General features: G+C 41.9%; 2 protein-coding genes across 5 annotated transcripts in view; both read right to left on the reverse strand.

The window, feature by feature from the left end:
• otud7b (OTU deubiquitinase 7B) overlaps positions 1-18,144 on the reverse strand; it is a 32,729-nt gene extending 14,585 nt beyond the window's left edge. For all 4 annotated transcript variants that reach the window (XM_070967457.1, XM_070967456.1, XM_070967455.1 and 1 more), the window contains exon 1: positions 17,922-18,144. The gene's annotated coding sequence lies outside the window, so the exon portion shown is untranslated. The remainder of the gene's footprint in view (positions 1-17,921) is intronic.
• A 344-nt stretch (positions 18,145-18,488) lies between these two features.
• Positions 18,489-22,349, reverse strand: rbm8a (RNA binding motif protein 8A). Its single transcript, XM_070966365.1, has 6 exons — positions 22,269-22,349; positions 21,641-21,700; positions 21,453-21,530; positions 20,913-21,049; positions 19,238-19,374; positions 18,489-18,977 (listed from the first exon to the last, which is right to left on the reverse strand). The coding sequence occupies exons 1-6, from the start codon at positions 22,333-22,335 to the stop codon at positions 18,929-18,931; spliced, it is 528 nt and encodes a 175-aa protein (XP_070822466.1). The 5' UTR covers positions 22,336-22,349; the 3' UTR covers positions 18,489-18,928.
• Positions 22,350-25,570: the final 3,221 nt, after the last annotated feature.

Below are 25,570 nucleotides of genomic sequence, written 5' to 3' on the forward strand. Positions count from 1 at the left end.
GGAGAGACAGATCTTCAAGAGAGCGTAAGAGAAAGCAAGCCATTAATGTGAAGTGCCCAACAAAGAGTCGAGAGATAACGTCAGACTTCACTTTAAATCAGCTGGAGATAATAAGTAAGAGTAAGGGAACGGACCTCAATGTGATATACATCTTAGAGTGACATCTTTTGAGCAGTGCGACATGAGGAAACAGTGTTCCTTCAAGGAGGCCCCTTTGAAATCAAAGACAAATCATAGACAATTTGACTGTTCAAATTTCAATAGCAGATCCAAAGGACCTGCATCAGTTGGGCGCTGAAATCAATACAGAAACATTATCAAGACTGAGAGGATAAAAGAGTCAGCATCAATGGGCCATCGACACAAACGATGCAGAGGGCAATCAATGCACAGCCAGACACAAAGCTCGAGTCAAAGAAGCTCGAGCTAGTGCTTTGAGAGCCGAGCTAAAGTTAAAAGCTCCCTTTTTACCAGGAAAGATATTCTGAGCGTGCATACTCTTTCTCACCACATTCACACAGTTACAGGCCTTGTTCTGCAATATTCACCCTCCAAAAGCGCTTTGCTGGGTTAGTATAATATGTAAATAAGTGTTTCAAACATCTCAAACATCTGGTAAATGATAAACCTTGCTCATCAATGCAGGTCAAAAAGCAAATGAAACCATTCGCTTTCTGAACACCGAACACAAATCTCAGCTGGGAACGCTGTTTAAACTCGACATTGTGAGAATTATCATTAATCACTCGCATTAGTCAAGCAGATCTAAAGAATAATTTGTGCAGCTCTTTTACATACCAACACAGTGACTTGCATCCAGCATGTAATCATGGATAATGACAACGTTCTATGGCTGTCTTCATGAAAAACTGCTGTGCACAATAGTAAAACCATCCAGTCATTACGCTGCCTTGAAGTTCAGAATCTGCCTAATCTAGTTTTGACTGACTTTTTTTTTTTTTTTATCTACCTACAGTCATCTATTCCCATCCGTCCCATGGCTCATCCACCACCCAATGTTCCTGCCTCATCTCTGACTCAGTGAACCCTTTTCCACTGCGCCTGATGAGTCACGAGTTTACTCTTCTTACACCTCTCCATCGTTCTCTCGCTTCACGCTCTCTCCCTGCCTCCCTCAGTTTCTCCATCATTATTACAGTAAAAGCCACAGAGGCTCGCAGGGGAGGAACAGACTTCAGTACAAAAGGCCTTTCTCAGCCAGCAGAGTATTTCGAGAGCGTTCCCTGCAAAGCGGGCATTCAGCAGCCTCCTCTGCAGGGTCTCCTAACATCCTTGCAGTTTGTCAATTCTGTGATATTCAGGTCTACAGATCGCATAAACACAGGGTCCAAAAGCAGACTTAAACTCCACTCAGACTAACAGAGGTGTGGTACCAGTAAGAACATGTAATATGAACCAGTCCAGGAAGCCCGGTGTGTTATTCTCCTCCAAAGCAGGATTTTACAATGTAAGGTAAAAAGTTATCAGGGCAGCAAACATTTTCTCACATCTAACACGAGGACTGAGTCTGCGCTGCACTGCCTCGGTCTGTGGCACGCTGCACTGCAGTAAAAGCTGAGCCAGGATCAACTTTTGAATCAGACTGACCTGCATTTTTTTTTTTTTTTTTTTGCCAGAGCCCAATGAACACCAGCGCAGTAATCTTATGGCAATAAATGAGGAGCTTTTTTTACACGAAGCTACTGTCCTATTGTAGGACGATCTAAGAGGGTCATCAGGAGTCATCTGGCCTTCGTGACCCTCACCGTGACCTGGGTTGGCTGGCTTTAGTGAGCATGTGTAGGGGATGAGGGTTAAAGGTGACTGACATTTCAACATTTAACTCTCCCACCGAGCAGAGCACGTGGCTGCAGAGGTAAAACTTAACAAACCTTTTCAGCAATAATTGTAATGAAATATTCTGTAGTTTGTTGGCTGTGCAGGACATTTGAGTCAACATTATAAAGCTGCACAGTTTTTGTCTGGTTTTAATGTCTATTCCTTCTATTTAAAGCTGGTATTTCTGCACATATCCAGCTAAAGATTAGGCCACACTAATATTATTAGTGTTGTGCTAACTGTAGAATTAGATTCCAGTGGTGCCTGCGTAGGATGTTTCTGAATCGAGTGATCCGATTTCAAATAATCGTGCTGTGAAGTCCAAAAGTCAAAATTTACTGAAAAAAGAGAGACGTATTCAGTTCCAAAATGCACAAAAACAGGTTTACTCTCCCACATGTTGCACACAAAAGTAGGCACGTATCTGTATGAACAGGGCGGTCTAGCATCAATATAAGCCTCATGAAACTATTATTATTTCATCATTTGTTGCCTTTATTGGATTAGCCTGCTGCCTCATGTATTTATGCTGATGAAACTGACAAGTTATACTAATTAATGAAAGCTTATTTAATAATAAAAAAAACACTAATTTATTTAATCCAATGAACCACTTTAATCTAAATGAGGATTTGAATTTTTTTAGGGTGATAACATCAAAAAACCTGAACAGGAGCTCCAAATGGAGGAAAATGGCATTCAGTACAGCCTGAGTGGTTTGGTTTCACGGTGAAGTATGAAACACAGGTGCAGGCTCGGGACTCTGAACACTGGCAGCAAGACGTGAACGTGTGACACCAGTCCCACATGAATGAGTCCAGTGCATGAGGCCTGTGTGATGCAGTGCATCGCAGGCAGCCAGAAAAAACACAGTGAAAAGGGTGATGAGAGTGAGGGGCTGTGGACAGAAAGCACCGACACAAACTAACAAAAGGCTGGCTGTTGTCACTCTGGGCCTGTAACATCAGCCATTCCTGCGAACCCACGCTGGTGAATGTCATGTCATGTCACATGGCTCTCCTTCGTGTCATAGAGCGCCCAGACCACAATAATATCCTAAAATTATTTCATCAATCTGTATGCAGAGTGAAAGTGGTATTATTTATTTCTTTATTTACTGGACCAGATTTGAGAGTGCATTAGCAAGTCAGATTAGCCAAAATGAGTCAAACATTATTATGGAAAGTTGTTGCTGCGTGTCTTTGTCAGGGATGGACAGATTACTAGGATATTTTATTCAAGTAAAACTACTTGTGTAAAAATCTACTTTGATAAAAGCAAAAAGCAGGTCAGCAAAGCGTACAATCTGAGCAATGTCACTGCCTTACAAGGAAGAGGGGAGGGAGGGTGGAGGGAGGATGAGGAAAGAATTTGTAAGTGATGATGTTATATGACAAATCACCTAAATTAAGGACACATTTAGGCTACAAAATAAAGTGCATCAACATGTCAGAACACACACATCATTCCACAGAGCCTGCATGGCCAAACTAACCATATATTCCTTTTCTATAGACGTCACCTTGCAGACTGCACTCATGACCAATCACACAACCAAGCAGAAAAGAGGATAAAACTAAACAAATATGACAAACAATAAACAAAAAGAGCTATGGACACCACGGTGGGCGTAATACAAATTATTAAAACACAGAAATTAAAAATCTTGCTTCTTCTTATAGAGTTAACTTCAGAATAAAACATTACCAAGGCACAGTCCTGCACAGTCTGCTCCGAGCCCCTCACCCTCTCTCGTCCTGGTGCATTCGTAAAAGTTTTCAAACATTTTGAGCTTGGTGAGCGCTCTGCAGTCACAGCTGTGCAGTCACAGGGATTACTATCAGAAACAACAGAGAGGCCTCTCACACCTCACTGAAGGTGAAGGTTCCTCAGCCAACCAGTCACCTCTACAGGATCCACAGTGAGCATTTTAGCATTAGCATGTCAGCTGGACCCAGTGCATTGGTGTGATCTGGGTCACTGTGCATACCTGCTCGATGGTGCATTAAATCTGTGAATAATTAAGGACAATGCAACCTTTTTTGTTTTGTTGTACGTATGACAGACAGACAGACAGGTGAACAGACAGATAGAGAGACACACCAGCAGCTTCTCCTCTGCAGCTGCTGATTTAGCTCCTTTCTTTGGTCATATTCTCACACATGCTTGAGATAAAAAATACTTAAGTAAAAGTAAAATTACAAATTTCTAAAAATACTTAACAGTACACAAAGTGAGTACACATAAACTACTTTGTCTGACGACTTTGGTTATGGTCAGTTCCTGCACTTTTTATTATTTGGTGCAATATAATAAGACAAAAGATATAAGACAGACGCAAACAATGGTGGACTTGTCAGAACAAACGTCATTAAGACAGAGCACCAAATCCATTTATGACATCGGACAACACTGAGGGTGTGCTGGGCTACAATTTCTATCCAGTTTGTCAAATCTAAGGGTGTGTGTGCTATAAATTTTCAATATGACAGCCACTAAATAAATAAATAAACATTGTATTCAAGAAAGACCCTTGTGTGGATTACTGGCTAACATTAACAGCACTGCTGCCAACATGGGGCAGTCAGTGATTTGTGTCTGGGATGGCTGAGCTTTTGTCTGGCAGGAGGGCTTACGTAACAGGAGCTGCTGACAACACGTGGGTGCTGAGCTGAGGGCTGGGAGAATGGCCTGGATCACAGAGACAGAGACAGAGAGGTCACCACAGCCCACTGCGTCAGCCCTCGGTGGGCTGAGAGGGTCAACTTACTGCTGGGACTGAGGACACAAGTTTGTTTTGCTCGCCTTTAGATGATTTATGAAGAAAACAGTTTCATATCTTCTTATGGAATGCATGGCCTCACGTTTGAGATGCTACCTACATTCAGCACCAGGAGAAACACCTGAGCACAGCCACCATCTTCTACTGTTGACCAATGAGCAGGTGGAGTTTAAAGGCATCGTTTTCTGCCGGGGGGCTCAACAAGCCCCATTCTCAAGCCTGACAGAAAAGACAAGTGCAAACTAGAGTATGTGACTTAGCTAAAAATGGCACTTACTTCCTGAAGATGTAGGGAAGAAGATGAAGACACTGATGTGTGAGAAAGAGAAATGTGGAAAAAGCCACCGGCCAAATGGTGAAACAGCTATGTAACCAAGCAGTAATACACCGAGGGGACAATTTTAGATGTGGTCTGCAAAAAAAGCTAGCCTAGTTCCAAACAGCTGAATCACTGTTCACATGTCTGATTTCTCATTGAGCAAAAACGAAATGTCAGTTCAGCCTGATAATCAGGCTGAATTAAAAGCCTCAAGAAATAAGCATAAAGCAACTTAATCTGCTGCCAGTACCACCCTAATACTATTTTTCATTTCATTTCTATTACTAATTCATTCTTACACTACATTTCTCAAATGAATGGGGCTAAATTAATACAGTTTGTTGCGCTGTTTGCCTTTGTATAACTGTAAAACCATATAGTTCAGACAGGATTTAGGTGTGTAGGTACAATCTGCTGTTATCAGCCTGGGGTGAGGCCAATACTCGCTGTTAACAAGCAAAACAAGATAAGGAACGCAAGGAGAGAAACGCACAATAAAATGAATGACACAAAGGGCCGGAGCCAAAGACGAGGCCTTTAGATGACAGCATGCAAAGGACGATAGTGCTGTAAATGCTTTTTCATGCTTCAGCGTGTAGGCTGCTCACGCAAAGGTCATTCAATATGGCATGACTTAAATAATGAGAAAACAAAGAACTGTATCATTTTACAATGTGGAAGAGGAGCTGTGGGAGCATATCATTTATTAACATGAACCAATAAACTGGACCTTTAAGTAAAGAGCTCATCATTTCACAATCCAAAATTTCATTGGCCATAAAAGCTTACAGGTAAAAGTCTTAATTCACTATTAAACCCAGAACTGGGACAGATTTTTTTAAGTTGTGAACACAACATTGACAAATCGTCATCTTTTACGTTGATACGGTGAACTTGTTGCTCTGCATCAGTTACAGAGCAACATTATCACTTGTTTGGATTTGGATTTGTGTCCACATAGTAAATATTCACTCTCTTTTTGCTGCGTTTTGAACTCCTGTGGGAAATCACCTGGTTTTTCAGCTACTACAAGATCCACTATGTTCACCAGCAGGTCGCTATCTGTGTCTGAGATACAGAAGGAACCTGAGCATCTTGTCTATGTCAATCACTGAGACTACTACTCTTGTACTTACAGACATTATATATGTAAACAAGTTAGCTTTAGTTAAATGCACAGAGAGACAATTGTCTTATTCTTTTGCATTGAAATGTCTGTCAATCAATTTGTGAGACAGAGCTGACAGGAGGAGGAGGACACTTTTTTTAAAATGTGGATCACAGGTTGCGTCTTTCACAGAACCGGCTTCTCCACATGTCATTAAACTAAGCTGGGCTACCTACAGCAGATTCCCATGAGCAAGGGAAACAGGGTGATGGACTGTAATGTGTCTACAATGGAAGATTCACCAATTTATATCTGACTCACTACAGTTACATTCATGTGAAACATGAGATTTCCTTCACAATTTAGAGATTCACAAGAGGCACACAACTCACCTGAACAGACGCTTAACAATGGCCAGAGCCGGAGAATTATTTTACTATCAGCACAGTTTGTGGTCAGACTTTACCAAATGAGGATGACTGAGTCGTTCTGTTTCCCTTTAATGGTCAAGACATGATGAATGGCCACACCTATAAATGTGGTAAGTTCTATTTTAGTTCAATCCCATAAACCTTTCCTGTGATCTCAGCAAATGAAACACGCCCTATCAGCCTTGCAAAACAATATGAGTAATGAAATAAAGAGTAAGCAAACAGGGAAGGGCAACGTGGCTGGTGGGAGCAAGAGCAGGAGTGATAAGTGGTCTAGAGTGATGGTGGGATCAAAAGTCAAAGTTTCCACTCTTTGGACAAAACTATTAGTACTTATTATCTTACTGCAAATATATCCTATCAGTGTATATGTATATAAAAAGTAACCATTAAGTAACTAGAAATTGCAGTTCCGATATGCCAAATGAGGCTAATTAAGAAACATTGTCTCCTGTACATTGATTGTAAACCAGAGAGCTACAAAAACTACAAAACTACAAAATGTCCTGAGTAATATGCATCTTGGTCGCAATTCTCTGAAAACAAAACTAACCCTATCAAGATTGTTTATGCTGTGTTCTTTTACTGAGTTAAGAGCCATCTGCTGATATAACATGATCAACACTTTTTAAGCTCTGAAACATCAACATCAGCCTCAAAAGTCCAGTATCAGCTGGGCTATACTGACAGCTAACGAGGGGAATTTGGAACTTAGTTCATGAAAGTAACCTAAATAGTAAACAGATACATTTTTCATTGCAGCCCCTGAACGCAACATACGCATCACACTTGCTATCACGTCAACATATCATGGCAACTGTCAACAAAGCGCAAGTAGATGCAGAGTGTTGTCCTCTCCAAATGGAAATGGACAAACACTGTGTTTTAAGAAAGTTTGTGAGGATGCAGCTGCAGAGATGAAAAAGGCTCATCTCAAGCGTCAGTACAGCTACAAACAGCAAAACTGGATGAGCTACAAGGACAAATGCACTTGGATAAAGTTAACACTCTTCTTCGGAGTTTGCGTGGTCAGTAAGCAAGACCACGCTCTGTGTTATGCAGGCAAGTTTTGTGGTGAGCGAGCTAATGGCTAAGAACCTGAAACCTCATTCACGAGGAGCTGCGTGAAGGATGCCTTCTTGCTGCTGCGGAGCTGCTAGCACAGGACAAAGTCAAACTGTTCAAAAGTGTCAGTTTGTCTGCAATGATTCACAGAGATGAAGAAAAACCTGAAGAGGAAACTAAGCGATAGCGAGTGTGTGTGATTTGTCATTCATGGTGGACATTACCAAGTATCTCTCAGAGCTGGACCTCCAGCTGCGGCCAGCTTCTCAGCTCTCTGCTCTCAAATGTGAAATCATTTGAAGTGAAATTAAAGTGCATCGGGAGACAGGAAACACTGCGCATTTTCCTACTCTGCAAGAACAAAAGCCTGCTGCAACATCTGAATATGCTGCTGAGTGTGAGACTCAGACTCAGTTCTGCTCAATACTAGTAGCATCATCAACATCACTACCATCTGACATCAGACGCCTTGCCACAGAGAAGCAGTTCCAGTCAACTGCGGTGCTGCACCAGTATTGAGTATGGTTCCCCAACCTAGGGCTAGTGAGTCAAAGGTCGGTTTTTCAAATGCTGCAGAAACAGGGCAATTAATCACAGCAAACACCTCACAGCTAAAGAGAACCAGAAGATGGCAGTCCTTCAGCTGTCTTTATCAGTGGAGTGCTGTAATCTGGTTACCGACTGAGCCCAGTCAGCCTACACTGCCTCATTACATAACATGAGAGCTACAGCTGGGAAGGAGGCTGATCGCTGCCTGGCTAGGAGTGGAGGAACACCAAGCCCTTTACCCAGCTCTTCCAAAGTTTCCCTCAGCTCAGCGGAGCAGTACAATGGCTCTGCTGCACATGCATTACGCAGGATGAATCTCTGCTACAGGATGCTTAAAAAGCAAAGGGGTTAAAAAAAAAAAGAAAAGGCTTATCAGTGGACCCTAAAGCCTTGGACAAGAAAACGTACCACAAAGCAAAATCCTTGCTCGGTATAGCATAATATTCTATAGGGCAGCACAATGTAAACACATCCATTACAGAATAGAAAAAATGCTTCGCCTGAGAAGAAAAGTGGAAGACATCTCAGTCACTTTTCTTCTGCAACATCAGTTGTCCTCAAGGGCAACGGGGTGCATCATATGAACAGTATAACGCAGGCACATTTATTTCCAAGGGCTTGCATAACGCTGAAGCATATGACAAACACTGCATTGTAAATACCCCACAAAGGCTGCTGCAGAGACAGGTTTGCATATCAAACCGAGTCAATGCTGTTCCTCTTATCTCAAAGTCAAATTAATTCATTTATAAAGCACTTTTAACTAATATGTTCATCACAGATGAGAGAGCCCAAAGGTTCACCTTTAAGTAATAAAAGGAAAAAGCAAACAGCACAAAATTAAAAATTCTGTCAGCCTGGCAATGTTAGCCATTACTTCCTACTCTGCTTGTAAACTGCTGCCTCACTAATTCACCCACTCAGCTGAGCAGATGTGCTTGACCAGTACTGAGGGAGGGGACTGATGCTGTGAGTTCCTATTGGTTGACATCTCACAAATCAATACAGTAAATTGGAGTGTGACCATTTCCCTGGACAAAAGGAAACATACCAGTAAGCTGGTCATTGGGGAAAAATCAATAAAACCCAGTGAACTGCTGCAAAGCAGAACATCCACTGAGCTATTGTTGACATGTGAATTATTAGGAACGAGTGGACCACTGAGAAAACGCTGCTGCATGTGAACCAAACAAAGCTTTTGTCTTCTGCAGAGCTAAGAAACCTGATGTAGCTGCAACAAGGATTGGTGTTCTTCTTCCCAAATAAGGACATTAATTATCTTTCACCACTTGCCTACACTGTAAGAAATATCAAGCTAATCGAGTACTCACAAACAAGAGGGAATTCAAAATTTTACAGTAGGGAAAAAACAGCCTCCCTACAAGGAAATCAAAACATGTTTGAGAAAATTCCTCAAGCGTGTGTATTATTATTAGTCTGGGATAACATTTTTGCAGTGTGAAGCGTGTAGCGTGCACATTCCAACCATGATGAAGGCTGGACCACCAGCTGTGGGCATCTGTGTGTGTAATGCGCAAGACAACACCAGTGTGAATGCACACCCAGCTGATGTCAGAGATTCCACACCGCGCCTGCCCTCTCGGAGGCCATGCCACTCGAGCTGGTCTCGTCCAAAAGCTGTCCAGTCATCACACAAAAATGTGCCAAGTCTCGCTTCCCTCTCGCGGCCTCCCTATCACTCTTGCTGGCTCAGAAACATCCAAACCTGATCTGTGTGAACTCAGCAACCAGCCTTTCTGTCCATGAGAGCTCGAGGCAAAATAAGGTGAGGAAATCCAGATCTACTTACAGATCATGAATTTGAGCTCATTTGTATTGTTTGGTGCGTACAGAGCCACTGTAGCCACAGCTGCTGTAGCTTTGAATTTTACCACTGAGCTACGGCAACTGAAAAAGTTAATCTCATTTAAAAATAGTTCACAGAATCCATGCAACAGGATGAACAAGAAAAAAAAAAGGTGCTTAGGTCTATAATTAGTATTGTTCATATGGTAATTGTTCCTTAACGCCTATTCGACACTAGTCTGCCTGCTCTGAGTATCTATCCATGCACCAGCACCAGCACATGCAGAGAATCGCCACCTAATCTCTGAGCTGCTAGAATTAGAGCAACCTCCTGTTTGAGATACTCTAAAAATAATCTGCTCATAATCACAGTTTAAACATAGAAACCCTGCACTGTGCAGAGTTCAAAAACAGATGACAGCTAACATTTAAACTCTGTCAGGAACTAAACGCTCTGGTGAAAGCCTCATGCCTGAATTAAAGACAGTCACATGTTGGTGACGTCAGCCGCTCTCTCAAAGCTTGACATCCAAGCATACTTCCAGGTTGGGTCTAATTTTCATTAACAAAAAGACAATGATACCCTGGAGGCTGCACTGTTCTGAACACAGCGCAGCAAGCAGAGTTAGGGCAGGCACCCACTTACAGACAGGATGGGTTCAAGTGAGGTTTTACATGACGTAAACTCATCTTGCAGCATGCCCACTATTCAGGTGACAAGGTGTAAATCTGGTTCGGGAAAAGGGACATGGCTTCAGACAAAACGTCTCCTCGTCCGTGGAAGACATATTAGAGTGCTTCATAGTGGTTCCTTCAGCCTAATGTGGACTCTTGCTGTTATTCACTGCAGCAAAGTAATAACAGCCAAGCGCAGCCAATTGAAATGGGCAGTATTAGCTTCTGAGCACAAGTGTTTATCAAAGTGTCTGAGAGCTGACGTCATGGTGTAGCAGCGCATGTAGCAGGAATCTCCGAACTCACTTAGTTCCCAAAGATACTGTACAGCATGCCAATTCCTCAACGAGGCACTGGCATAACAGAGAAAGCGTCTTCAGAGGATATTTTCAGGACAAAACCAGAAGTCTCTTTCTCCATATGGATACAATAGTGGCAATAATTTTTTGTTTGAAAAAGAAATAGCTCTACCCACACGTTTTCCTCTGAAACTCGATGCGTCTGAGAGCAGCTGGTGATTTCTGGTCCATAGGCCCTATGATTCAGCTTGAGATAGCCATAAGTAAGACTGGGGAATATTTACATTTTAACTCTATATTTGCTTTTTTCAGATGTGACATAATTATTATAAAAATATTTTAATGACTAAAAGATTGTCAACATTTAAAGTGTTACATGTGTCCGTGCATATCTCAGTCTTCAAGCTATTGGACTTTTTTATTATTACTGCAGGACTATTACTATGTTCATCATTTTATCTGGATCGTCTGCTGCTTGAAGTTGCAGTTTTTTCTTTCTACCAGTCTGTCTGTAACGGTGGTTTATTAGGCAGACTATTAAAGCTGGCCTCAGAGGTTCCTAGCCTGTGCCCGGGGCATGTCACTGCAGTCAGGCCCAGTAATCACCAGTCAAGGAGTGCTAATTAACAGCCACATGAAGCAGGCTGCTGTGGAGAGGACTAGAGGGGACCGTAAGTGGCATTCCCACATTCCACACAGAGACCACATTACATTGTGCACACTGCAGTGAAGACCTGAAACAGCAGAAAATGTAATGAGGATATCTGATCCTCAAAGTGAGTGAGGGAAGTGGAAGCTAATCTGCCATCAATGCATAACTGTTTGAGAGATGTGCACAAAACGAACCCCTAAACAAGACATTCAGAGTGATTGCTGCAGAGCCTCCAAAGCAAAGCGTTGCTGCGCCTCTGAGGGACAGCAGCATGGAGGTAGATGGATAAACTGCTTCACTTAGGGAACATTATGCATTGGGTTCAGTATTCCTGAAAGCTGTCAACCTTAACTCCAGACTCTGAGGGTGAGAAGTCCTCATTCAGCCCTGGCAGCCTCTTTAATGATTTTTCGCCTTTGTGAAGAAATACAGGCCTCTGCAACCATCTGAACACTGCCCACCTATTTATGAGCAAAGAGTGGGGAAGTTCAGCAGTGAATTACAACACATGCAACATGACTGCAATACAGACTTTTGCTACAAACAAGCTACAAGAATCAGTATCTTATCTGTAATCTATATATATGTAGCAATACAATTTTTGGTCAAAGTTGTGCAAGTCAGACTGATAGACATCGAAATATCTAAAGCGGAAACATTTCACTTCTCACTTTGTTCTGTGACACTGATAACAAATAAGATCTCTGATGCCAAAATATCCTTCTTGCTTAGCGTACAAACAATGTGCTTGTTATTACATAATTCACATTTAGAAGGCAAGCTAGATGACTGCTCTTAATTTGCATTTTAACCCTTGATAAATATAAGACATTTCTTTGGACACTAATGTGAGCCTTACGCTGCGATGTTTAGACTTAACTTCATTTACTCCACTCCTGCAAAACAAGAGTGCTGCAAGAGAGGAAGAAGCTTCGAAATGCAAAAAGGCTTGAACACTGCAAACAAAATGGAGCTACAACTTGCAACTACCATGTTGCAAGACAGGACCAATTCAAATGCTCAAGATCTACCCCTGCTAAATCAGCCTGAATGTGAAGCCAACCAAACTCTGCTGGATCTAAAGCCAGTGGCTAAACGAGCACCCGCCTCTGCAGGCGGGCAGCACTAACGCTCATGTGAATCCCCACGTGCTGCAGGCCAGGCCCTGTACACAGCAGGGCTACTTCACGTCACTCCCTGTGTGATGTCATCCTGGGTGACAGGCTCCTCATCAGGGCTGTGTGTGGGATTAGTCCTGCTGTCCTGGATCAACAGGGCAGGGCGTGAGGGACCGCTGCCTTCTAGACTGCACAGGAAAGCTACGCTCTTGTCCACAGGCTAAAGTGGGATCTAAACTTCATTATTCACCTGCTACACGGCTTTGAAATAACTGTTAGCCAGTGAACAAATGTTCACAGATTTTGGCTGGAAGAGTTGATAAATTCACCAGCTGTAGCCCCTTCGACAGGTGCCACTACAACACAATCAAAGCCTCCTCTGGAGCCTGTTAGTTTTCAAATCCACCAGCTAACACTTCTGTAGTTTCCTGTCTTATGAAAAAAACATCCTGAGACCCTGAAGTAACTTTACTACAAAACTGAGTCATATTAGCTTGGATTGAATTGATCTGTCAGCTTTAAGAGGTTTTGCAAAGAGCACACTTATATATGAATTTTCAAAGCAACATTTCACTAACTCACAGGAGTGCAAAGAGGCCAAATCATCTGCAGGTTAGGAGTGCACCGTATCATATTGTTCATGATTGTATGTTGTACCAATGACTACGTTTACATGCCCAACTTCCCAAAAGAGGCCTTATTCCGAAAGGAGCATTTTTAAATTAACATATGCAGGATATGCTGATATTATTCAGGTTTTAGGGGCTGGACTAGTACACAGCACAATATATGCATCTTAATTGAGGTTTTTACTGCAGTGTGTAACACATGGTCGAGATGCAGGCACACATGCACATTCTGGTTGGAAAGAGAAACACACATACTTTTAAACATTATGAAATACTCGGATATCAGCAGGTTTTTTGAGATGTGCAAATATTGCGAGGCCGACCTTTTCAAGAAGGAGGCTGTGCTCATTAATCGGCTGCATGTGAATGCAAATATTAGTGGAATCTTCATTTTCATTAGTCATGTAAACAACTTAGTTGGAACGTTGTCATTTTTGGAATAAAGGACAAAAACTGAATATTTTCTGCATGTAAATGTAGTCAATTTGTCATATCATATCGTTAATATGCAATTTCATTTCAGTGACTTTGTGACTACATACGGCAGTAACAAGCAGAAAGCAAAAGCAGCATTGCTACCAAAAACAATAGTGACTTAGAAAGTGTGGAAGGGCTCTGGGTGTAAAAAGCTAGATCTGCAACAAACTATAGTGACGTGTAAACAATGAGGGAAGAAGATAATGGCAAGAAGGGGAAAGACAACAAACTTATTCCACCATATTTCACAAACCTGAGTTCAAAGAGACCCAGAAAGCACGTGAGAAGAGCACAACATCAAAAATATAGTCATCCAACAACTACTATTATTTTAAGGTAAATCACCCACCCTTACTGCAGATGCATGGATCAAAAACAGCAAAATTACTTCAACATAAGAGAAAGATTCTTCATATTCGTGGCCATATATCACAAAGCTGACAAACAGCTTTGAGGAAAAAGCAGCAGCAGTGACAAGCAGGGATGTGACAGACAAAACAGACAATGACAAATGCTGCTTACTGGCACACAGCCCAAAATGATCAACCTTCGTAGCTGTGAATTCAACGGTAACTTATACACCTTAAAATTTCAGTCCTGTTTCTAGTAAAGTCATGATGTGATTTTGACAGTGGTATATGAAAAAAGCCAAAATTTCTGACAGGACAGGCAAGGCTGAGGTTTTGACTGGTGGCAGGTATTATCATCATTATTAATTTCCCACCCTGTGCGGTATGTAGAGGAGGAAAAGGTGAAGAGCATAAAGTAACTGATCCATTAATCTCTCATTACCATGGCCTCTCTTGTGGGAGTGACGTTTGACGCTGTATGGGATTATGGCTGCTCCGTTGGTACGTAAGGCTATACTTTCCTCGTATAACCGTTCCATCCTACTTCACAGTCCCTTCTATTGTTCACCAGATGTGTGAGTTATCTAACTATAATCTCAAAGGATTCAGTGTAGGCCTAATGTCCACAACTTGCTGCTCACAACTGCTAGCACCCAGGTAGATGCCTCTGCTCTAGGTCTCTCCACCCTAACACAAACAGCCCTGGGCACTGGCTGACTGCTGTGTCACAAGACTGGCAGGCAACCAGCCATGCTGGGGAGGGTGGGGCTCCAAAGAGTTTTATGAGTTGCTGTCTGGACACAGAGGCCTCTCGGAGACAAGCCACCTATTGATCCCTGTCTCACTGTGGCAGCGTGGGGACGTAGGTAGTATACTCTTTCGGATCACATCTGTTCCTGTCATTTTGGACGGTGGGACTTAGAGATAAGAGCACAGATGCATGGATGTATAGGTGCGAAATCTATGATTTGTCATTTCATCTTCTTGACCATAATGAAGGCTGCCAAGTGTCCTACAAGAACCAGGATGTAGGCTCAGTTCCCACTTTATTACCTACTCTATGGTGGATGTGTACACTGGAAAATTGAGACATACATGTACACTGGACACAAACATCACGTGGTTGTCCTACTAACCTGAAGAAGCAGTCATCTATTTACTTATTAATCTCACTGTGTTTGAGAGATCCTATGGGAATACCTCCATGGCCAAATGGGCCAGGCTCTGAAACTGACACTGGATCCCTAACACACACACATACACACTTGGTGAACAGCTGTTTGGGGGAGCCCGTCGAGAGACGAATTTAAATTTTCATACCCTTTGCATTGCTGAAGCAGCGTGGTTACCCTGTGAAATACTATATTCACCAAGGCAGTCATAACAGCCACAGCCGTGCAGCACAAAAACAGCAAGTTAGATCCATGTTAAAGACATTAAGGATATGAAAGATAGTTGAGGCAGTAACACAAAACCTTTGAGAGAAGTAATGCTCCGAACTACAAGTTTTCCACCAGAAAGACAAACAAGTTCAACTGCCTTCTTTGTGAAACTGCAGTATAAACTGGGACTCATGCTAATTCATTGCTGGTCTACCCTCCATTGTGTAATCATATGACTTTGCTATGTGTCACAGCAAAACAGTGTGCATATAATTCCACTGCCACCAGGTCTTGCAACTCCAAAATGATAGTCCTATAACAAACCCTTTTCCACAGGCATTACAAGAGTCTCCACATACTGATCGTTTCAGAAAACAGTAAAAAATGTTTCACCCTTCTCATCAATCTGCATCATTTTCAAACGAGGCCACTGTGAAATGCTTACTGCAGCTCATTTCAACGCTGCCGGAGATCTCTGCACGATAAGCTGCAAATTGCAAGCCACACATTTTCATTTGGATCAACAAAATTCAAATGGAGCAAATAAAATCAAACAGCAGCAACTCGCAGCACAAAGGCTTTAAAAACACTCTGCCTTGCTCTGTGAAGCTGGAGGCAGGTTGAGAGTGGATTTACTGGGTGTTTCCTACGTTGACCAATAGAGCCATTCCAGTATTAACAAACCAGCTCCTGTCATGTGCTTTTAACTGTGTTTATGTTGTGTTGAGTGATGAAAAAAAAACCTTTTATCTCAAGATACTTTTCCTTTTACACCCTGCCAGTCTGGAATCTGAATTGCATAGGGAAGGATGCTACACCCTACTTAAAATACTTACCCGAGGTGCTCCCTGCGCTGCTGTACACATCAATATGTCCCTTGAAGTGCTGAGGACATGCACAATGAAGCCTGACAATGCAACCTCACACACCCTTACAAAGACTGTGCATCAGGGTACGAAAATCTTTTTCATCTTCAAGCCATAGCGTCTGGTGGATCCCAGACCTTTAATAAATTCATCAGTCGCAGAGATACAATAATGCATGAAGTCATGGCTGATTACCTGCCACAAGGACTGGTTCAGCAGCCACAGTTATTAGCATGGAGCTGGTAGTTCATCCTAACTTTCCACACTGCTACTGATCAACAGTCTTCTGCAACTGTCAGACAGCTGTTAGTGTGTCCCGCATTTCAAACATCACCTTGCACAGCTACTAGAGGGAGCAGGGGTACAGGTGGGAGGGCTGGATGTCTTTCTTTTTCCTACTACACAAAACCTAGCTTCTTGAAATTCCATCAGCCTTGTATGATGAGGTTCCAGCTTACTGCTGTGTGTGTTTCCAACAGGATATGGCTTTATAACAACATAAACAGCCCCTGTAGACCAAGCGCAGCAAAGAACTTGGTGTCCCAGCAAACAAAAGAGCCCACAAACACAAGAACCTGAATAATTCAAGACAAAGTGTAATGCAACCCTTTCTCATCGGGAGAGAGAGAGGGGTTTGCATTGTCGGAAATGACTGCAAATACTCCAAGTCGTCAGTTTAGAAATGAGGACGGAGCACTGAACCTGATGAACAGCTAGTTCAGGCTAGACTCTCACATATCTGGCAGCAAGGTTTGGCAAGAAATGCCTCCCACTGCTGACTTGACTCACTCGATCAAGTTAGCCACTTAACGATAGCTTAATGAAACCGGTCGTTTTGGTGAGACATTAGGAAATACACGCGTGTGTAAACGGTTAACTCTAACAATTTTCTCTGAGCTGGTGCTTTAAGTAAATGTTACATCACACATGCACCTTAAATAAGACCGGGCTCAGATAATCTGGATCGTGACTGCCAGCTTTTAGAGATATAGCAAATATAATGTTAATTCATTCTTAAGGCAAAAATATAGCTGATGAAAGGGCAAATACAAAATTGATCTCTCATTCAGCCCAACTTGAAAAATGCAAAGCTTAAACTGCACATCTATGGTTGACAGCTCGTAAAGCTAATGTAATGTTCAAAAACCAATTCCGTTTCACAGACCTGCTTAACACGGCAAATAAATGCAGACCAATGCTATTGATGATGGCTTGTCCTAAATGTTGACTCTGAGCAAGCTATTATGGCTACGACTATTCTTTGAAACAAAATATCAACGAACAATACACATGCTTACATAAACGCATTTGAGCCGTTCCAACGCATGGGGTTCGTGCACCGTTTACACTCAGTCCAATAACTTTATTTTCACGTAATACACTATTTAATTACCCCTCTGGAGAACTACCATACATGTGCAAGGACCCTCATTACAGAGAACTGTTGTTCATTTTCACGAAGTACATCGAACGGTAACGTTTGGCTAGCAAGTGGCTACTTCAAGCCTGGCTAATCAGCAGCTAACGTTAGCTAACGTTAACGCTGGTAGCTAGAGTATCCCTTTACTGCTTACCTTGAGCGTCCTCGCAGATATTTTTCTCATCGTCCCATTTAGTTTTCCAGAAAGTATCAACTTGTGAATGGTATATACGTTTCCAAGACCAACAATTCTTAACTTTTTAGCATCTTCACTGGTGAAACTAAGCGTAAAATCCCAAACCGGACCACCACCGACAAAGTAATTTCACCACCACTTACAACAACAACGTCAAGCGACGAATTGCTCCCGCCCTCGCGAAGAACCACCCAATCAGCGAGCAGAGTTTCTTTTATTGACGCTGATATCCACCAATGGTCATTCTCGGGGTCTTTGACTGATGCTGTCCAATAGAATAAATACCAAATAGGAACGACAGAGTACAAAACATTTGCTTGCCAATTGGCTGCAGAAAAATAAGGGGCAAGGGGTTTAGTCCAAATAGCCTATGAGTGTTTCACTGAGTCCAGAGTGACAGGTGCTTTGGGGTTAACAAAATAGCCAGGGCGGCATCATTGCCTGGGTGAGGTCATCTGGGATGATGTAAACCCTACGTCATTTGAAGTGCTTAAAAAAAAAAGCAGACATACAATAGGGCACAAATTCAGCTTTTTAAAAGTTTAATTTTCCCCAGGTAATATAAAACAAAACACTCCCACACAATACAATGCACATAACATTGAGGAAACTGAAACAACATTTTGAGGGAATCATGAAAAACCATAAACATGTACTAGCTACAAGTTGGTGTTGAAAGTAAAAACCTAGTTTCACTGACAGAGCTTTGTGGATGTCCTTAGGTTACACTGTATAGCAACATAAGCAATTTACAAAAAACTGAAAATGCTGCCATCAGGCCAATTTGTTATTCATCTCTTAAGAAGAACAAGTCCTTATCTCAATATTTGAAACTGCACAGCTACATGCCCTAGCGACTGTACTCATAATATTGTACAAAAACTCTGAAATTAACTTCTTATGAGAGCATTACAAACTGCCTGTCAAAGTGACAGGCGACCCATGGAGCCAATGGCGAGCCAAACTCAACGCCGCCTCCTGTCTGGGCTTCTGCTGCGTCTCCGTCCGCCAGTCCTGCGAAAAACCAGTTCAGTTATCGACTTTAGAATATTAAGTGGTTGTTCTACTACATGAAAAAGCATTACATAAATAATTTAGATCATACATCACTTTTATATACATATCTTAACACCATCCAGGCTGAGTAATACTGTGATATCTATTTTTTTTTTTTTTTCAAATAATATAATGAAAATCAATGACAACACTTCCATTACCAGCAAGTTAATACCACCACAGTTTGAGACACACAGATTATCACACAGCACCCTCACCTCCTCTTGTTCTTGGGGGGTCCTCTGACAAATCCCCAGTCAACGCTGATAGGCTGGCCCATCAGGTCCTGACCGTTGAGCCCTTCCATGGCTGCCTGGGCTTCTTTGTATGTCTCATATTCCACCAGTGCATATCCCTGGGGACAGTTATCAGGACATCATGCCAATTATTGCATGTTTGTAACATTACTGCTTTGGAATTTGGCAGAATTTACTATTTAAATTAACAACACGGTGCAGAACACAGAGCTGCTTATCACTCAATAATCAAATAATGTTATTCAGTCTGACTACTATAGTGGCCCTATTAAAACCAGTGTGGGATCACTGGGCAAACATGTTTTGAACCGAGCACAGAAGCTTAGCCATCACTATAATTTTCTGTCTCTGGGGAATTGAAAGGTGACCAATTAAATGTGTGATTGCTACTACATTATGTTAATCATCAAACATCGTGTTAAAAACAGACACTCACTGGGCTTTGCTGAAATGATTGAGGAAGAAGAGTTTCAGGCTAAAGATGCTTATTTCTGACCTCATACTCATAACAATGCTGCCACCTTGTGGCTTCTGAGAAAGTTGAGGCATATTGTACATTTGGATGTTAAAAAAACAATGGCGCAATGTTTCAACTGTGCATATTAAACACCGCAAGTATTTGAAAAACCTTGGATATATCCTCTGGATTTGCACAGCATGCAGGCATTAGCAAGTGGTCAAGTACAATCAAGTCTACAGTGCTTATATAGCTCAACATCACAAATTTGCCTCAAGGGGCTTTACAATCTGGTCAGCATTCAACACCCTGGAGAAAACCCAGGAAGAGCGACACAGGAGGGATCGCAACAGGCATGCAACAATGCAGATGTCATGTAAACAAAGTAAAAACCACAGTATGGAAAATCAAGGCTACAAAATTCTATAGGCTGTAAACCTCTATGGAGGATATGGATGCAGGTGGAACCAGCAGTGAAAAGGTCAACAAGGTTTACTCGTACGTATAAAGCAACAACTTGCTTACACAGACCTCAGAAGGGCTCTGGTTTCATACAACAAATGGGACGGAAAAACATTTCTCATAATGTGATATTTTTTAAACGTTACATAATATAATATATGCAGCCTTCAAATCTCTCCATCTGGAAAAAATATCACTTAAGCAACAAGGAGTGGGATTCAGAGAAGCTAGGGCAGATGTTCAATTTTCTGGTTGACTCAACACGACTACTCCAAGAGTATTTCCAGCCAAAGCATTCAAATAATTACATTTGGCTCACTGGATACCATTCTGTTCTGGATTTGAACTTGACATGCGCGCCTCTGTGGTGTCACCATAAATTGTTAGGTGCATTAGTTGTGCTTCCAAGGGTTTCACAAACAGTTGCAGGGCACCAATTTGTGTACCAAACTATCTTTTTTTTAAGAAAACTAAGCATAATTGTTTCTTTTTTATTCATTCATTTTAAATTAGATGTAAAATGCCCTACACAATATCCCACATGCAACTAAAAACCACATTAGTAACCAGTTACAGCAAGCAAGTGGCCAAGAGGTCGTGTTAATGAATTCTCTAAAATTAAAAATAACAGATCTGCATCAACTGCATGCAGTCCATGAAATGAAAGACAAGCTAGAACTCTGAAACTCGCGATTGAGGGATAGTTATTTGTCTCACCTTGAGGTAGCCTGTTCGGCGGTCAAGGTTGAGATGCAGGTTCTTGATCTCTCCAAACTCTGAAAACTTGTCATGGATGTCTTCCTCTGTGGCCTCTTCGTGTACACCTGTCACAAACAGGATCCAGCCCTCCACAGCTGCAACAAGACAAACACATGAAAGGGCATCAGGGGTCAAATAATAAAACAGGGAGCATTTTCAGCGAAGTACACTTATAATCCAAGTCCAGCTTTGATCACTAAACCTCTCATTTCATGCAAGGTGTACAAATAAACACTGGTCTGACCAATGAGAGGCCCTCCGACCTCCAGTTTCTGCCTGCTACACTGATATTTATCCAGAAGCCAATAACTGGTGACAGTGGATGAATTTCAATTACTAAATTTGAGGATTGCTGTGAGTAAACCACATTCATAAATGACAGAGGGTTTGTACCTTCTCCTACCTCACAGAGGAGCTTTAAGGAGGCAATTTGTGAAGATAAGACTTTTTTCTAGTAGGTTACATTTAACCTACATCTTTGAAATGAACTACACTTACATCTCTGAGGGCCTGGCTCGTCCCCATCCTGTTCCACAGTATCATAGTCCTCTTTGATTCTGGACCTGGCCCCTTCCTCTGGAAACACAGAAAAACATTGAACTCTGACTGCTGCTGAACAACTACATGAAAAGGATTCAGCAGGAGATTACATGAACTGATGCCATGATGATGGTACGTTAACTCACCTGAACCAAACCCTCGTCCTTTCCTCTTTTTGGCTTTCTCCTTCAACTTGTGGATGCTTTCTGAAGAGGGAAAGTTGAACAAGTCGAAATCAATACAAGTTTGACCACTAGCTAACAGTTAACGTTAGCTCACTACTGGGTTTATGGACCGTGGATACATTTTCGGTAGTCAACGGCATAATTACATGAAAATGACCAATAAATCACATGATACGGATGTTGAAAGTTTCGTCAGTGTACCTTACTGTAGTTGATAATCGAAGACTCGGAGCGTGCTAACGGCGGCTAATAACACGCTAATGTGATAAGAGTTATATCGTAAGGTAACGTTGATGTTAACCATATTCTTATGCTAGGAAAATAATTTAAATCAGCATTTGGTACGCTTTGCAGCTTGCAACAATCACAACCTAGTTAACGTAGCTTACAAATACCGTTTGAATGAACCACCAGTGCGTTGTTAGCTTAGTGCTAGCTTGTTAGCATTTGTCAGGCCTGCTACCGCGCAGTTAGCGTTTGTAGCATTGTCGTCTACGTCCATTTAGCTGGTCTCAAGATTTACGCATCAACTGAAAGCCAGTCTTACGGCGCATCTGCTACCAATAGGCATAATGATAACTATTTTTACCATCACCATCCTCATCCATAGGAAAGTCCTCGCCTCCCGCCTCATGAAGGTCCAGTACGTCCGCCATGATGTCTGCGTGTGTCTGCTGATCTACGCAACGTGCGTACGCACAACAGGTTGGCGGATGTTGCCGGGTTGCGCTCCGTAAAAGTAGCTGCAGTAAATGTTACTGCACAGCAAACTACAGTAAACCATATTTATCCTCTGATTCAGTTTCTAAGAAACAACAGACAAGCTGACTGGATATACAAGTAGGCTAACGTTAGAGATGATTTTATAAATAAAATACACTTTGTTTCCCTAACAGCCATTAACTTTGCATTTACAAGTGCGCTGTTTGAGGTATTTGTGATGAGCGACATTTTTTCCCCCTGGACAAACCAAAAATAATGCCCAGGCTGCTGAAGATTTGGGCATCCTTCATGAAATTCTGCATTGCTTTGGCAACGTTTGGGGTGTTTATTTGGCCTTGGAGTAACAAGGTTGTTGAATTTTTGTACATCTATGCACCACTCAACACAGACAACTGGATAACTGGGGATCACCACCGATGGGTGACGTTTTGCTTGCGGACCAGACTCCACATGTATAGTACTACATTTTTTAAAAATAATTCACATGGCCAGCAGAGGGCGCTCACGTATCCATGCAGGCTCTTGGTCCATAATGAGACCTGAGGCTGCATGATCTGCACACTCAGGTAGAGAGAAAGACTGTCATTTGATCACCATCTGGTGGTGAGTTAGATCAAATGACAGAGGAGACTGACAGGCCTGGTAAACAGAAAAAATACCAAGTGAAAGACTGATACACTTTTCAAGTTTACCTCCAAATATGTGGTATCAACTCAGACTCTGTTCAAATCTTCTGTTATGGACTAGGATGCTGAAAGCTATGCATCCCAATAACAGGCTGTTCTCAGTGTTGGGACTACCTGTGGAGGCAGAGCTGAACGTGGTCCCCGTTTGTTAGTTTGAAATATTTGCAGTAACAAAGTGAAGGAAATTGTACAGTAGATGTTGTCTTCATGTCATGGTTGAATATCAGACATATTTTGGAAACACCAGCCTTCAACTGGCACTCACCTTTAAGTGAATCATGTCTCTTATTCTCCCTGGGAAAACCCATACATATTGCTCAATGTCTTAGCCTTAAATCTAGCAGAAACAGTGCAGATTACTTTCTTGACACAATATAGAGCCTCTCCCCTTCCATGTAACCAGAGAAGAAAGGAATCTGTTACGTCTGTCTACACTAGGGCAGGATATTGTTTGAAAATTTCCTGTATCTTTATCAAGGCAATACTTTCCTTTGACTTAGTTTGGGGAAACCCTGTTTGCAGCACTGGCACTAAAAATACTTGTTCAGCCTGGAATTAGGACGTTAAAGGGATATGCCATGTCCCATTTTCCAGATGGGATGCAAAGGAACAGCTGATGAGTTTATTTGGTGTCATTAGAAAGGCCTCTAAGGTGTTTGTATGTAATGAATGAGCATCAGGCCTGAGTGGAGGGGATCAGTTTCTTGTAGCCTTGGAAATGAGTGAGGGTAAAATGAAATGTGATTACTGGTCAGGTGTACTGGCAACAGGCAGTGAGCAGCTGCTGGAAGTCACAGATTTAACTGGGTAATGTTTGGTTTAAACACAGGGTGGCAGGGCTCTCTTTCCACTTAGGCTGCTCTTACAGTCCCTCACAATGTTGCTGTTTGGTGGCCACAGTTGGAAAGACCACACCTCAAAACCTATCAGAGGAAAATGACAAGTGGGCTGCTCCGCTTGCCCTGTTGCCATTGCAATCCAAAACCAGAACATAAGCAAAGCCGTGGATGAATAAAAGAAAAGTGCATCAGCGGTCAGAGAGAGACAGCGATGTGGTTTATGTTTATGAGCATTTCTTACTGTGTTGCACTGACAGCAGACTCTGTAGAGGCAGTGCACAGGAGGCAGACGCCGCACAGTGGTGGAAGATTTGCAAAGCAAAGGTGCCGCAAAGTTAAGACAAGAGTGCATTTTCTTAAAGACACTTCACAATTCACATAATGTCTGCTACAGATATGAGAATTTCTTTGTAGTTGCTTTATTATGCTCATTGTTCCCAAACATGCAGCATATTAAAATATCAAGAGGTACAGAAACAGAAGGATATGTAAGCTGTGATAGTGACAGTGCAGGCACATATAATGCTTATAGCTTTAATAATGCAAAAGAGAAGAACACAACATGTTTAAGCAAAAGAAAGGATTACACATAAATACACAATAATTGTGTATATATACAGAATGCTTTTAACCGTTTGATCATTTGTAGGAGTATCTTAAAAGACAAAAGGCCTCAGTATGATAACACACTGAGGAACTGCCGTATCTTCTCCAGTATCTTCTGGGGTGTTTATCAGGAGCTGAGGGTGCCACAGTATGAGGCAACAGCTGATAGGACTGAGCAGATCGGTTCAAAAGGTCAGGAACAACCGAGTGATTCTGTCTCATCAACCGACCCTCTGTTAAGCTGACGATGTGCGAATTAACCCATCCATCATCAAGGACAAGCGCAAGACTCATTAATCACATAATAAACTTTATGTAGCTGTTTGTCAAGTTTTCACGGCTGTTTTCCACCTCAGTACGATGCCATTTTGTGTTTTTTTATTTCAGTTGATATATATTTCAGTCAGTTACTGAAAGTGTTTCATGTTTGTGCAGTGAATAAAAATGGCAGCATACCAAAATACAGCATACCTGTTAATATTCTCATTCATCCAGGTCATTGTAAGCTTCAGGGCATTCAACCCATCGCAACTGGACTTTGTCAGTTAGACAGCATAGAGTGTGTATTTATGTGTGTATTTAAAATACTGAAAATACTCATGATGTGGGCAGAATGGCTCCTGTCAGTACTACACGGTGTTACTGGATTAGTATTGCTGATGAATTGATGAGTATTGCTGTAGCTGGCTGAAGTTACGATACATTTTACTACTTTATATGCAGCTGGCTTAATGATTTTATATTTGTCTTTGAAATGTAGTGAAGTAGATGTGGCGTAAAATTGAAATACTCAAAGTACAAATACCTCAAAACTACTCTTCAGAACAGCCCTTGAGTAAATGTACTGTGAAATAAAAGTGAAGATTCATGAGTTTCTGTCAAACAGCCAACAGTTCATCTTTTTCTCCAACTCACACGCTGAGAAACTGAGTGGACTTTGTGTCTGTCTTGTGACGGCTATCAAGCATCAAGGTTCAGCCAACACAAAGATTGTATTCTCTCCTGTCAGGTCACCTCTTTACGTTGGAGGTGATTAA

Source organism: Chaetodon trifascialis, chromosome 7, assembly GCF_039877785.1.
Source record: "Chaetodon trifascialis isolate fChaTrf1 chromosome 7, fChaTrf1.hap1, whole genome shotgun sequence".
In the NCBI taxonomy this organism is placed as follows: domain Eukaryota; kingdom Metazoa; phylum Chordata; class Actinopteri; order Chaetodontiformes; family Chaetodontidae; genus Chaetodon; species Chaetodon trifascialis.